Below are 13,414 nucleotides of genomic sequence, written 5' to 3'. Positions count from 1 at the left end.
GCGGTGGCGACGCGCTGGGAGTGAGTGAGTGAGTGATTTATTGATACAGAAAGTGGAAAAGAAGTGGACTGGGGATATTTTGAACTCATTTGGGGTTCACCAGCATACAACCCAGTCCAGAGGAAGGGGAGAAGGGGAGTGAAAAGGGATAGGTGAGAAAAAATGAGGACAGAGGAAGAGGGAGAGAGAGAAAGAGAGATAAGGAGTGCATAGGGCTGGCCGGCAGGCATTCGGCTACAGCCGTTGTATGAGGTTCGTCTCCTCGAGGAAGGCCAGGAGAAGTCTGAATGCTTCCTGCCGGATGGAGTTGGGGCCTGTCGGGAAAATTAGGTCCATCAGGGTGTCGCTAGGCAGCCCGAAGCTCAGCTCACGGGGCATCGTGCTGGCGGCAGGAGCAGAGCAGGTGCTCCAGGGTCTCCGGTTCTGGGCAGTCAGCACACGTGGGCGATGACCAGCGGCCTTGTCGGTGCAAGCAGGCTGCCACGTTGCAGCAATCGAGTCGCATGCGGAGGAGTATGGAGCGGGCTTCCCTGTTGATGTCGATGCGCTGGGAGATGACGCCATAGGAGTGTGTGCCGCCCTCCCCTCACACCTTCGCCGGATGCTCCTCATCCGTTTTCTTTCTGCCTTGGGTGTCTCGTTCGCTCGCTCAGTTACACGGGCATCGCCTTCACCGCCAAACCACTGTACCGGGCGCCAAAGTGCTGCGCTCTATAAATTAATCCTTTAAGGGTCATGTGGATCGTTTCACTACACAACTGCATTTTGATTAACAGATTGGGTCGATCAAATATTTATCAAAATTTGAAATTACACAGTTGTAGAACAGGCAGAAATGGGATGACTGTAGCTTCTCGGAAGGCAGGAATTTCTTGAATCTGAGACTTAATGGTTGTGGAATGAAGTCAAACGAAAGCGTGGAGCGTTATTGCTGTTGCACGAGCCCAATGCTGCCCATGTACGCGAGGCAGTGCGTTGAAATCCAGTGCTGGAGGAAGACAAGCAAGGCTCGAAGGATGTGCTCCATCAACCATTTGCTTCCAATTTCAGCCAGATGTGACGGTACAGAAAAATGAAAATGCTCACGTGAAATGTGCAATCAAAATAACAAAAGTTCGCTTGCTTCCTCATGCAAAAAAATAAAAAATTGCATGTACAATTTCAACCAATACTACAGACATACAATGGTTAGGCTGTAACCTCTAGTTCCTCGAGGAAAATTCTTTTCAGCATCCCAGTTGCGGTGGCCGCTTTTCTGATGGAAGCAAAAACGCCTGTGCGTTTGAGGTTTCAGCGCATGTTAATGATTCCAGGTAGTCAAAATTAATCTGGAGCCCTCGCCTACGGCGCACCTCATCGCCTGTGAAGTGTTGGTGTGTTAAACCTCATAATCAATCAATCGAAATTCTTTTCAGCTATGGCCTTTGCGGTGTGTTTACTGCTGATTTGTTGAGCTGTGGAAGAGCTCAGCATTTTCTGTAGTTCATACACATGCTGTGAAGGTACATGTAATGAGGGACAGCCCACACCCCACCACTTTTTTTTTTCGCTAGCAGTCACCTTTGTAACCCTTGCGAAAGGCTCTACATGTCTCCAGCATTTAGCACTCCACGAACCCTTTAGTGGGCCGTACTGCACCTCAAAGCATGTGCAGTAAGCCGTGTGTAGGAAACACACTAGTTCGGTAAGGGTGCAACGCACTAAAGGCAATTTATATTGCACTATTGGAGCCGCAACTGTTTGTACATGATATCACCAGTCAAGCCTGTGGCGCTCGAGTTGTTCTCTGTGAGCCTCCAGCGGTGTGCCGGGGTCATAGTGGTGCGCAGCAAGCGCACGGAAGCGTATAGCCCTGAGCTTCGCCATCTTCTCCTTTTCGTTGATGCGGAGTCGAATCTTGGGAGCCTTGCTCAGCATCCTGTTCTGGTGCAGCAGGGCCTGCCTGTGCAGGGTCTCCCAGTACTCGACTGTCTCCGGGTCCAGCTCCGAGAGCGGTGGTGGGCCGTCCAGGGGCAGCTCCCACAGCCAGGACGGGTACGCGTCGTCCGGACCCAGCTCAATGTCTTGGCCCTCCTTGAGAATGTTGCTGCCGCAGCAGTAACGGACCAGCCTCTCAGGATCGGTCTCCACTGGCAGCTTTTTCTTCTTTGTCTGGAGGGAGAGGCCCGCTGGAAAGAAGCGGCCTTTTGTAGAAAGGGTCTGTCTGACGTTACACCTAGATGTAGCCACCTAGAGTTATGTCCGATTATCTGTAATTACTGGTAGTAATAAATCACTCAGTGGTAGTAATAAATCACTCAGTTACTCAGGCTAGCAGTGGGCAGGAGCGGTTTTTGCCGTTGGGTGAAGATCCAGACAGACTGCTGCATGCTCTCACCGTGAGTTGTGAGGCGGACCTGAGGCCTCAACGTAACGCTAGCCACAGATGTGTAACGTTACATCCAGACGTAACTGCAATCGTCAAGAAATTTATGTCCAAGCAGCCATATAGTTACCCGATCTGTAATTATCCATAGTAATAAGTTAGCGGCTCTGGCTAGTCAGTGCGGGGAGACGGTTTGGCCGGTTGGGTAAAAATCAAGGTAGCCTGATCTCAGTGCGGGTTGTAAGGTGCACCTTATCGCGGCTGGAACGCTTGGACGCAACTTTTGCAATTATAGTTTCGTCTGGACGTAACGCTACCAAACGAAACTTGTGGCAGGGTTGCGGCCTGCGCACACTGCGCGTTCGAAAAAAAAAAAGATTTTGCAAAGTACCTGCGGTAGCTGGGGCTGCTTTTTTCGCGTAACTTCTTGCCGACGACTCGAGCAAAGTACGCCTGAAGCAAGCCTGGCCCCAAAGCAGCTTTGTGCAAGATCTCTGAAACAGCGTGCGCAAACTATGCGCTGCCATTTTGCTGCAATCTGGATTGGATTGAATCTGGGTTGGATTAGCGTAGATATGGCTAGGCTCTTTATAATTTGTAATCTTTATAATTTGTCAAATTTCTATTGCGAGAGTAGTTTCTGGCTGCTTAGAAGCTGCTCAAAGCTGCTTTGGACGAGCCAACAAGCGAGCCCACGTATCGTATGCCCATTGATTGCATTGATCGCTCTATCATCGCTGCCGTAGGCCGCGCCGCCAGCGCCGCCTCTGTTTACAAATCTGGCGTTTCTCCGTAAAGAAGGCTATGCTGCAGCGCACGCTTTAGCGCGGCTCCGTAGCACGGACGTGCCAACTGTGCTCTCAAGACGGGCTATGGTCGAGCGAAGGAGGCTGTTAGCAATTAGAGTCTCTCAAGATGCCGACAGTGATCCTACTGGACGTGTCGTTGTCCATGTGTCGGCCGCTGACGACAGCCGACACCTCGGAGTCGCTGCAAGTCCGTCAACTGGCAGTGCACGGCATCAATGCGTTTTTGGATCATATGGCACAGCATTGCAAACTCGAGTTTTGTGCCCTGGTAAGAGAGCGCTCGTAAAATGCCGTCATGATCATAATCACGGCATAATCATAAGTTGGCCTGCACACTCAAGTTGATTGTAGTGGTATGCAATCAGTCTGCTGTGCACTTGACAAGAATGGCAACCGCATCTAAATTGTGTACTTCAGAAGCAGCGGAGAAGTGTTTTGTAGGGCATGCATGGCTTTCTGCTAATTGGGGGTTAGTCGTAACGCGGGTTTAAAGGGCGCGCATATTTAATGTGGAAGCGCCAAAACGGCCCCTGAGCGAAACGAAAAAGCGTGAAAGCGTGTCTGTAGTAGAGAAATGGCCCACGGAAAAGAGGGTAAAGGGAAAGTAATTGCGTTCACAAGAAAACTAGGTAAATATGGATATGAGTGGGAATCGAATCCAGGGCATCCGGAATAGAGAGTTCAGCACACTCCCTAAGCCACTATGGAGTTGCTTAGGGAGACAAGTACATGGAGGGGAAGAAAGCTGAGATGCAGAGACTTTGTTATGTTCGTACAAACAGATTTCTTTGCTGGAGCCAGGTGTGCATCACATTGTGGGATAAGGAGTAAATCAACAAGGGTCTACTCGGTAGTACACTTAACCCCAGCAACTTTACACGTGCACGCACATGTGTGTATGTGCACAGATGTAAACATAGCATAGCAACCTATGCTTGAGTTCTCCCCTCTCAGTGCCCAGGCAGAGGGTGCAGCAATGTTTCACTCATGGCAGTGTAAGTGCAGGCATCATCATTGCACAATCTCTCACGATGCTCCTACCGTGCAGGTGGTGTTCTCGTCCCTGTGGGAGCTGGTAGTGCCATTCACGCGTGACACGGAGAGCCTCAAGGCGGCCCTGGTGCAGACCGAGTGCCACGACCGCACTGACCTGGGCCTGGCCCTGCAGGGGGCACGGCAGGTGCTGCTGGACGAGTGGGGCTCCTCCATGCCTGCACAGGTGCGCACTGTGAGAGGGCCCGAAGTGCCATTGTGGGGCCACACGCGGTCCACTAGGGGGGCGGACAGCGGGCCACCTGCTGTTGTCCTCGCCCTAGAACATTGCGTGTCGCCCCACGAGGAGAATACAGGGCGACCTCTGATTGAAATGGGTCATATGTGAGAGTGGGGATCTAGGGAACGGTGCTTGTACAATTCTCATTTGGGCCCCCTGTTGTAAGTGTTGAAAGTTGCGGAGAAGCTTTTCAGTTGTCGCCCGAAACAGCTATAAATAATTATAAACGTGAGGTATTGCAATTGCGGCCCTTGAAAAACTTGCATAAGCATGACAATCTGTAGCACGGAGAAACCTAGGGGGTAAGTTTTGTGTACTTTATAAAAACGTGTAGGTAGTGAAATTCAAAGGCATGGCTCGTAAGCTGCTGTGTTTTACAGGTATTGTACAGTAAATAGTCTGTGAGCTGCAGTGTCATGAAATAAACATTGCGAGCTACCTAATTTCTTAGTTTCAGTAACTTGTTGAGGAAGATTTACCACATTCCACCTTTTTCTTTTGGCCTCAGCCAAATGAGCTATTATTGACAGTGGAACAGCATTTATGTCATCATTTGATGTAAAAAAAAAAAAAAAATTCTACCCATTTGCACCAAGTCTCCAAGTCTGTGTCTTGCTGTGTGTACAAGAAAGCGTAACAGAGGGAAGAAATAGCTGCTTAAAACGGCATGTTCAAAAGTCTGTGGAGAGCAGTCAAAATGATTGGCGTAAAATGACTTATGGCCAAGTTTATGATTGCCAAACAGGTTGCTGTCTGATCCTACATTAGCACAACAAAGCTGCCACTCAGTGTGGCCATTTTCAGCTTGGCGCCACCTTTTTTAATCTGGAAGCTGGGTGGCCAGTATTGTGCCGTGTATATTCAGTGGCTTCCCACTGGTAAGCATTCGCTTGCAAGCCTGCGTTCGCGTATTTTCTGTTTGCGCACTGCAGCACACGGTTTAGGTTTGCGAGCCTATACCAAAGTTGGCAATAATTGAAACTGTCATGCCACTGGTTATGGAATCATGAAATTGTTTGTTAATCAGTAAGTTTGGCACAACCTTTAGCGTAAAGGTACATTCTCACTTGCGGAGCTGCGCATGTGGCGCAGCGCGTGCGCAAAAATGACCGCCGTGAAATGCCCTTTCGCGGAAATATTCCTCTGCCGCGCAAAGATGGGTCGTGGACCCATTTTTGCGACAAGGCGCTTTGCTCCAAACTCAACGAGCCAATCAGCGCCAGGTTCACGTGTGCTGCGAGGGCAGTGCTCTCCCTGAGGAGCTCGCCGGCGCAGAGCGCGCAGACCCGTTCCTCCCCTGTTCCCCCATCAGAGAAGGCTTAGGAGCAGTTCCCTCAGCCGCCGCCGCTGCTTTTGTGCGCGCGCTCTCCCAGTAGTGTGGCCTTCAAAAAGCGGCAGCGTTTCTGAGCGCGTGGCACGAGATTATTGCCGCAAGTGAGGATGTACCTCAATGTAGGATCCCAACGTACTTTACGGTGTGTGCCGAATGTTTTACAAGCTGCGAACCTGGCACCCCTGCTGTCTGGGGATTCTGCTCTGCACAGGTGATCCTGGTGACGGACGGTGCGCTGGGCGGCTGGCGTGGAGGCGAGGAAGTGGCGGGGGGCCCGCGGCTGCACGCGGTGTGCCTGCACCCGACGGCGCCGTCTCTGGGCCCCCTGGGGCGCCTGGCGCAGCGCACGGGCGGCCGCCTCTTCCTGCCCGAGGGGGGCTTGGTGTCGGTGCGCAGCGTGCAGCAGGCCTTCCTGAGCCTTGCCCAGGCGCAGTACGCCCCCTTCCACGGGGTGCTGCGCTGCGGCCAGCTCTGGTCCAGCGTCAGCCTCTGCCCGCCGCCCGAGAGGCAGGACTTTGGCTGGCCCACCATTCAGGTAGGCCTCCCCACCCGCAGCTCTGACTTGCATCAAAACACACTTGTCTGCACATTGCAGCCCGATGGGACGAACGCAACAAACTTCCGTCTCGTTCATTGCTGCGAGTTGGCCAGTGTAGCCGGACTAATGCGAAGCGACACTGCCGCTTCAGGTATGTGGCTTCCTGGGGCTGCAGCAGGTGGCCAACCCACCCACGCTGTCCCGGCACCTGGTGCTGCCGGCCGCGTCGGAGGAGGCTCTGGAGCGGCGGGGCGGCCCGTCCGACGAGGAGGAGGACGGAGACGAGGGCCGGCAGCCGTCCTTCTGCGTGCTGCTGCACGGCAGCCTCAAGGTGGAGGGCATGGTGGCCCTGTGCCGGCTGGGGCCCGAGTGGTACGGCATGCTCTACTCATGGGCCGACAGCAAGAAGAAGTCCAACCTGATGCTATCCACCTTCGAGCCAGGCCTGGATGCCGTGCCCTGGCTGGGGCCCCTCAACCGGCTGGGGCCCCAGGCGTTGCTTGGAGCGGGCCAGGAGGAGGCCTGCCAGCCCCCTCCGACCAGGGACCGGCACAGCTACGCGCACAGCAGCTCGGTGGTGTGGATCCGGCAGTCAGATCTGCAAGCAGACGTGCAGAAGATCCTGCGGCACGCACGCAAGCTGCCCGAGAAGACGGCCAATTTCTACAAGGAGCTGAATCGGCTGCGGCGGGCTGCCCTCTCACTGGGCTTCCACGAGCTGCTTGAGGGCATGGCCACCATCCTGGAGCGCGAGTGCACCCTGCTGCCCGGATCGGCACACCCGGACGCTGCCCTGCAGCTCAGCCATGCCTCCGCCTGCCTGCGCGGGTGTCGCGACTACACCGCCGCCCTCGCCCCGCTGCGCACAAAGTTCTCCTCCGCACAGGACTAGCTAGTGCTGGCCGGGACCGTGACGCCCAGTGGTGTTGTGACACTCGAAGCCCCTGGCTGACTTGTTTGCTGGACATGTGCGGCCACCGTTTAATAATTCTTGTGGGTAGTCAGAAGTGATTGTGGGAGTGGAGGCAAAAGGGAGGGCCTTGACGTTGTTGGAACTGCGTACACAGTACAGTGCCCTTTCCAGGTACCATAATTTGGACAGGCTGGCTCTGTTGAAACAAGAAGTAAAACACATAAAGCCTATAAATTATTTATTTGCACCATGGTGTAATATGCACGTTTAGGTGTGGACACAGCAACCCAAAAATCTGTCAAAAAGAGTTGGTGACACCGCATGTAGACCTTTGATTAAAAGGACACCCAGTGGCAGAACTTCTAACTAAGCGTTGCAGCATCCTAGGCTTCAAGTGGCTTTACCAACGACTGTCTGAAGCAAGGTGGTTTGCAGGCATCAGCGAAATGCGTGTAAAACAACGTTGTTTGTGTGAACTCGCCATGTAAGCTCACAGCAATATCTTAATGCGTAATTTATTGCATTGTTAAAACAGCTGCGAAAGCTCGGGCGTCTTAAGTTACCCCATTTGTGCAACGTCATTTACAATGAAGGGACATCAGCGTACTCGCCGCTAGTTTAATCCATTTCAGAAACTGGACTACCTTCCTTGTAAGTCAGGGTGTTGTTCCGGCAGCGGGCGCTTTATTTTTGCCGCTACTTGTACTGAGTTGAGTAGCTGGGGAGCTGCAGCCAATAGCCAATGGTAAAATCGATGGCACTGCATCGTTTGTGAGCGCGCACCTCTTCGACATTCAATAGTCTTTGCCCTTCAAGCGACGAAAAGTACCCTTTCGCGCAACCGCACACTCAGAGAAATGCTGACTGCAAGTAGCATCATTTTCTGCTGGGGATGGCTGCAGAGCACGCATTTATTCATTTAGGATCGCAGGGAATGTTAAACAATGTACAGCCATTGCAGTACGTACTCAATAAGGCATTTTCACCCCATTCTTTCGTTGTGCAAGCGTAAAATCGATCTAGTGCGAGTGCTCAACGGCTACAGCGGCACACATTCCCTTCGGTTTAGTGTTTTATACCTTCTTTTGGTTGTTACAGACTCAAAACACATGCCTAGAACACGTTGAAACATTGGGGCGAGCGCAAAGGCTTTTCACATGGCTTTCTTCAAGTTATCGCTTGCACCACTGGCCGGCGGAACTGGCCAAGCATCGGCAAGCAGACATAGAGCAGACGACTGGTTACGGAAGCTGCCGAAAAGACCCGACAAGGAGCCGATAAGATCCGAAAACCTCCGAGTGGCCGGCGCTCAGGCAGCTTCTTTTCTCTGCTGCTGGAGGGCGCTGCAGTCAATGGTCTCAGCGGCATCAGTTTGGTGACTTTATTAAAATGACGAGTACACATTTGTTTTGCAAGCTGTGTCCTCGCCTAATAGTATATCTTACACCATGGTTTGCACTAGCATGAAACAGACATGCTGTCGTGAAACCGACAAAAGACTAGCATGAAAAAAAAAAACAAAAATATATAAAAATAAAATGTGGCACTTGCTTTTTTTAATGGTGAGAGGGCAACCATTTCTCTCCAGTGATTTTGCCAGACCAAGCCACCCAATAGAAACAAACTTCTCCCAAAGGCCAGTTTTTTAACCTTTTGATCATTATTTAAAAGAAAAAAACAATCGGAATAATTCAGAAATTTTTATTTGCTTCGCAAGGAATATTTGCCTTCATAAGCCACCCGAGTTAACCAGTGCATAGGTTGTCTGCTTGTTACTGTCAAGGAAGGCTACGTGTACAGCGGCAACATCTGGGCACGCATTTGTTGTGGGAGTCATCCCCCCCACGATATCGATTTCACATATTGACAAATGCGTAGCTGTTTGAGCGACTTGCTGAGGTCTGCACTGGCATTCAGATAGCGCTCGTTAATGCGTGAGATGGATATCGTTGGGGATTAGCCTTGATGGGTCAGAGTTACCAGTAGTCGAATTGCTCTTCCCAGTTTGTGAAAACATCCTCTGTCATCTTTCTTCGACAGTGCAAGGCGGATGCTATGCTGTGGCCTTGGTGCTGTGCTTTTAGCTATAAATAGTGCAAGCTCATTCCGGGATATAACGTTGCACAGTGCATTCTGTACAAACTTCAAAATTTCGCACTATCATGGTACTGCGGTGATGTCTGCACCCACATCGATGCGAATGTGAACTCGGAAGATTGCCGTAACAGGTGGCAACGAAGGCAGCCAGCTTGGATGCCGCTAGAAGAATTGCAACCAGCGTCTGTCTGATATAAGAGAAAAAGTGCATCGTCAGTACACCAGCAATCTCTGTACTTACAATACTTAACTGACCTGATGTCTGCGGACTGAAATAAATTCATGACGTAGCAGGCTAAAGACGACGGCGAAAATGAAGGGAACTGGACAAGCGCTGACCATCAGCTGGACTTTTATTAAGAAGTCAGACCATATAAGTAAATGCTTGTGCACTGTAAAAATTAGCACTTTGTAACAACCACCACGTATGAGTCGGCTGCCATCTAAAAATGGGGGGCATGCAACTATGTATTAGAAAATTTTGAATATCGAAGCGAATAATGCAATATTTGATTCAGCTTTGAATCTATTACGTAGTGCGACAATGAAAAAATCTTAAATAAATTTTTCAACTTATGTAAAGTTCGAAGATATGCTCTGGCGCAGTCCACTGCCGGCAATGGGCTTTCTGCACTGCTCCGGTGAAGTGCAAGTAAACGACAAGAAAAATTTGCTTTCGGGCAGCGTCATTTATCACCTTGGCATCCCCCCACACGCTTCTTTTGCATCCTGATAACGTGGTTGCGCTCAAGCTGCCTCATTCAATGCTGTCTAGTTAAGAAAGCCCAGCTTCATACTGACATAATTCCCGGTTTTCTGATCAAATGATGTGCAAATTGATCTTGTTTTTAGAACCTGTAATGCTTCTTTTTTTCTTTACGGTGAATCTGTCTCGATTCATGATGCTAGACAACGAAATAAAACTTTCTTGACAAGCTGGCATTGTCATTGTGGCACATCACGAAAATGGTTTCCGGTGCACGTTCATCGTCGCATTTGCGTTTGTGATCACGCACTTGCGCTTACTTTGGTCTCAGCTCTTTTTATACATTTATATAGGGCACGAAAGCCCTTCTATGAACCCATATTTTAAGATTCTTGCACATGCATAAAGACGTGGTGCAAAAGTGCTTTTTGAAAGTAAAATTCATGAGTTGTTAGTAAAGGGGACCCGCGAGCAAACGCAAAGTGGGAAGGATACCACCATGCCATGAAGGCATGCGGAGGAGGGTTTACGAATCAGGCTGATTTTTCATGCCTTGCCCCATACATTGTTTTCTTTTTCTTTAGAGCTGACATAAAGGTTCGTGCAACTTCCATTTACATATCTTGTTCATAAGGGAATTGTGGTAATCGTACAGCTTGTAAAAATACACAGTTAACCCAAATTACATTAATACCCGAAGCACTTGCAGTTGAATTCACCACCAGAGGTGAAAGCTGCCCTGTGTAAAATCTAATATCAATAAAGCTAAGAGCAGTAGGATAGCTTCTTTGTGCTTGTACTATGCCACATGAAATGCTTGCAAAACTTTTTAAGTGCACCTTGTATTTTTTATTTTTCAAAGCATGCATGAGAAATTGTAAATTTCAATTCTCTTATTGGAAATCGCTCAATACTTATAAAAATATGAAATCCCTAGGAGTTTTTTTCATTTTTTAGGAATTTTTATATATGCTGAACACGCGCGGCACTGCTCAGTAAAGCGAGATCCCGGGAGCTCAGACATGTATAGCTTTGCTGTAGAAATTAGATTAGTACATAGCTGGGCTATCTTACTGAGAGAGTGTTGACCAGGGCAGCTTGAGCGCAACCACATTATCTGGATGCTAAAAAATGCAGGAAGCTCACACTAACGTGCTAGACTTGAAGGTAGCGAGGCTGTACGCAACCTTCACGACTATCATGACGGTTTAGTCTACGATTACAGCCAATTTGCTGCTTCACTGCCGCAACGACCTTTACTCCATCTTCATTGCTATAACTGCAAAGAAGCAAATGAGCAGCAATTGTGGACGACGCGAGGAGGAGGTCTTCCACAAATCAACGAAGGTAATCAAGGCGCCGCAGATGCACTGTGTGCACAATCATGTGTTCTGAGCAGGTCTTGTCTCGAGCAGGTAGCATGATTTGTCTTCCCAGAGTCATGGCCGAGTGGTAAGCCGTTTGGCTCTCAGGTATTAACTGACGGTCATGGCTGAGTGAGTAAGATGACTGACACTGCCAAACCGGTTCTGACGTCCTGGTCGTCGTTGGAGTTTGGCTCTGTGCCATTTTGGCCTTTGAAGTTTCAGTCTTTTGTACATTGGTTTACAGACAGCTTCACAACAACTCCCAAGTTTCATGCCTGGTGTGAGGTTTCTTACTTTTTTGTGGCCAATGTTGGCCAATCTCCACAAGTGGGTATGCTTGGCTTGGCAAACGTGCGCTTTAGGCACACATGCACGAGCGCTCGGCATTTTCTTGGTATTTTTAACTGTGGACACCATACACAAACGATCTGTTCAACAGCTTCACCGTTAGAAGAAGTCTTTCTTTCTCTGTGTTTCTCTTTTCGCGTCGCATCCAGATAACAATGTCGTGCTCAAGCCATTCTGGTCAGCACTCTCTCAATAGGAAAGCCCAGCTGTGTACTGACATAGTCCCCAAGTCTGCTATCTTTCTTTAAACCTGTCATGTTCCTTTTTTCTACAGTTCATAAGAAAAATTATGAACAATCTAGCTTCGCGTTCCTAGACACTGAAATAATGTTTTCTTGACGAAAAGGCGTTGGCAAGGTGCTTGAAGCTGCCCAGCACCCTGCATGTGTTATAGTCCACTTGGGATTGTTATCCGGCACTTGCCTCAGTTTAGGTTTCAACTCTTTTTACAAGCTCCAGTTAGTCTTGAGTCTGTACGTTAACTTCGACACCAATTTTAGCCATGAGGAGAGTGAAATTTATTATGTCCAACCTAAATTCGTTATTGGCATTTCGTTATCGGCAGTACAAGTGCCATTCAAATTCAGCATGACCAACCTAATTCCGAGTTCTGTTCATTGCATTAAACAATTCCCTATACGTGTGTTTGTTAGAAGTTTTGGCTGTACATAAAAAGCACGCCTACACTGAATGGTACCAGCCTTTGTCTGGAGGAGATCATTACACTTGCAATATGTAATCACTAAGGACGAAAGAAAGAAGGCAAAAAAAGAAATTTCATTAGGCTCAACTTTTGTATCTCGGAATATTTCCGCCCCCATTGCAGCATGTTCTTTACATCTGCATTATGAACATCCAGGGTTCTCCGATTGGAATATACACTGCAAGGAGGGCATTCTTGTTGTGGAATTACACCATAGCACTTACTTTTTTGTCCACGTTGCTGTTTTGTCTGCATGCCTACTTTTATGAGATGATGAGTGGAGCAGAGAGGGAGGGAAACATCTTTTATAAAGCGAATTGATCCGTACATATAGGGAATTCTTTGGTTAGGGATTAGAGTGTTGATGGTTCTTCTAATCCTCAAGCTCAATTACCTTCCCAATGTGGGTGACCAACACAGCAAAATACTCGTCCACTCTGCTGCGAGGAGGAGCCAGCCATGCCTGCCAGGAGAGTATGCTAGGGGTGTGAGGACAGTACCAATATGTGTGTGGGCAGGATAACCACCACAGCGCAGGCATTTGAGGGAGCCTGGAGACCTGTTTGTTAAGATGAGTGCAAACCGTGTGAAATAAAAAAAGAGAAAACATTTATTGCACTGAGTAGGTTCTAAAGAGGCTGCTAAACTTTTTTTATTCTTGAGTCAGTTGCAAATACCCAGGTTAACATACCCTGTGAAAGGCTTTTTTCTTCCCTTTTTTTAAAGACAACTTTCATTACACCCACGACTTTAAATAGCCCATACCAGAGAGAAAAAACATGCTGTGTTACACAGGACCCTTTAGGCCTTTGGGGTGGTTGCCTGATCAAACAAGTGGAGATTTGTCAAACAATGACCTGATATAAGAAATGTGATGAAGTTGGGGTTTTACATCATTAGACTACACTGCAGAATTCAATGGGGATGGCTTACTAATGCCATACAACACTGAAACACGTCTC

The 13,414-nt window shown here is 49.0% G+C and overlaps 2 protein-coding genes across 3 annotated transcripts; one reads left to right on the top strand and one right to left on the bottom strand.

Moving 5' to 3' along the window:
* Positions 1-1,685: 1,685 nt before the first annotated feature.
* On the bottom strand, positions 1,686-3,005 carry Mrpl54 (mitochondrial ribosomal protein L54). Its single transcript, XM_077700328.1, has 2 exons — positions 2,757-3,005; positions 1,686-2,168 (listed from the first exon to the last, which is right to left on the bottom strand). Exons 1-2 carry the CDS (start codon positions 2,890-2,892, stop codon positions 1,753-1,755), a joined length of 552 nt encoding a protein of 183 aa, XP_077556454.1. The 5' UTR covers positions 2,893-3,005; the 3' UTR covers positions 1,686-1,752.
* A 109-nt stretch (positions 3,006-3,114) lies between these two features.
* Positions 3,115-10,001, top strand: Ints14 (integrator complex subunit 14). Of its 2 annotated transcripts, none has more exons than XM_077700327.1 (4): positions 3,115-3,442; positions 4,223-4,393; positions 5,992-6,315; positions 6,376-7,190. In XM_077700327.1, the coding sequence occupies exons 1-4, from the start codon at positions 3,281-3,283 to the stop codon at positions 7,042-7,044; spliced, it is 1,326 nt and encodes a 441-aa protein (XP_077556453.1). In that variant the 5' UTR covers positions 3,115-3,280; the 3' UTR covers positions 7,045-7,190. The 2 variants fall into 2 exon arrangements, with proteins under 2 accessions (XP_077556453.1, XP_077556452.1); XM_077700326.1 differs by having other exon boundaries at positions 3,121-3,442; positions 6,470-10,001.
* The last annotated feature ends 3,413 nt before the right edge of the window (positions 10,002-13,414 follow it).

This window comes from Haemaphysalis longicornis, unplaced genomic scaffold, assembly GCF_048455015.1.
Source record: "Haemaphysalis longicornis isolate Haplotype H1 unplaced genomic scaffold, Haemaphysalis longicornis Haplotype H1 scaffold_2, whole genome shotgun sequence".
NCBI lineage: Eukaryota > Metazoa > Arthropoda > Arachnida > Ixodida > Ixodidae > Haemaphysalis > Haemaphysalis longicornis.
Note: the sequence above shows the minus strand (reverse complement) of the source record. Positions and strands in the feature narration are given on the sequence as shown.

Coding starts and splice junctions, on each gene's coding strand:
- Mrpl54 (XM_077700328.1), bottom strand. CDS start 2,892: ATGGCAGCGCATAGTTTGCGCACGCTGTTTCAGAGATCTTGCACAAAG. Junction 2,169..2,756: donor AGCAGCCCCAGCTACCGCAG/GTACTTTGCAAA, acceptor GCTTCTTTCCAG/CGGGCCTCTCCCTCCAGACA.
- Ints14 (XM_077700326.1), top strand. CDS start 3,281: ATGCCGACAGTGATCCTACTGGACGTGTCGTTGTCCATGTGTCGGCCG. Junction 3,443..4,222: donor AACTCGAGTTTTGTGCCCTG/GTAAGAGAGCGC, acceptor CCTACCGTGCAG/GTGGTGTTCTCGTCCCTGTG. Junction 6,316..6,469: donor TTGGCTGGCCCACCATTCAG/GTAGGCCTCCCC, acceptor CTGCCGCTTCAG/GTATGTGGCTTCCTGGGGCT.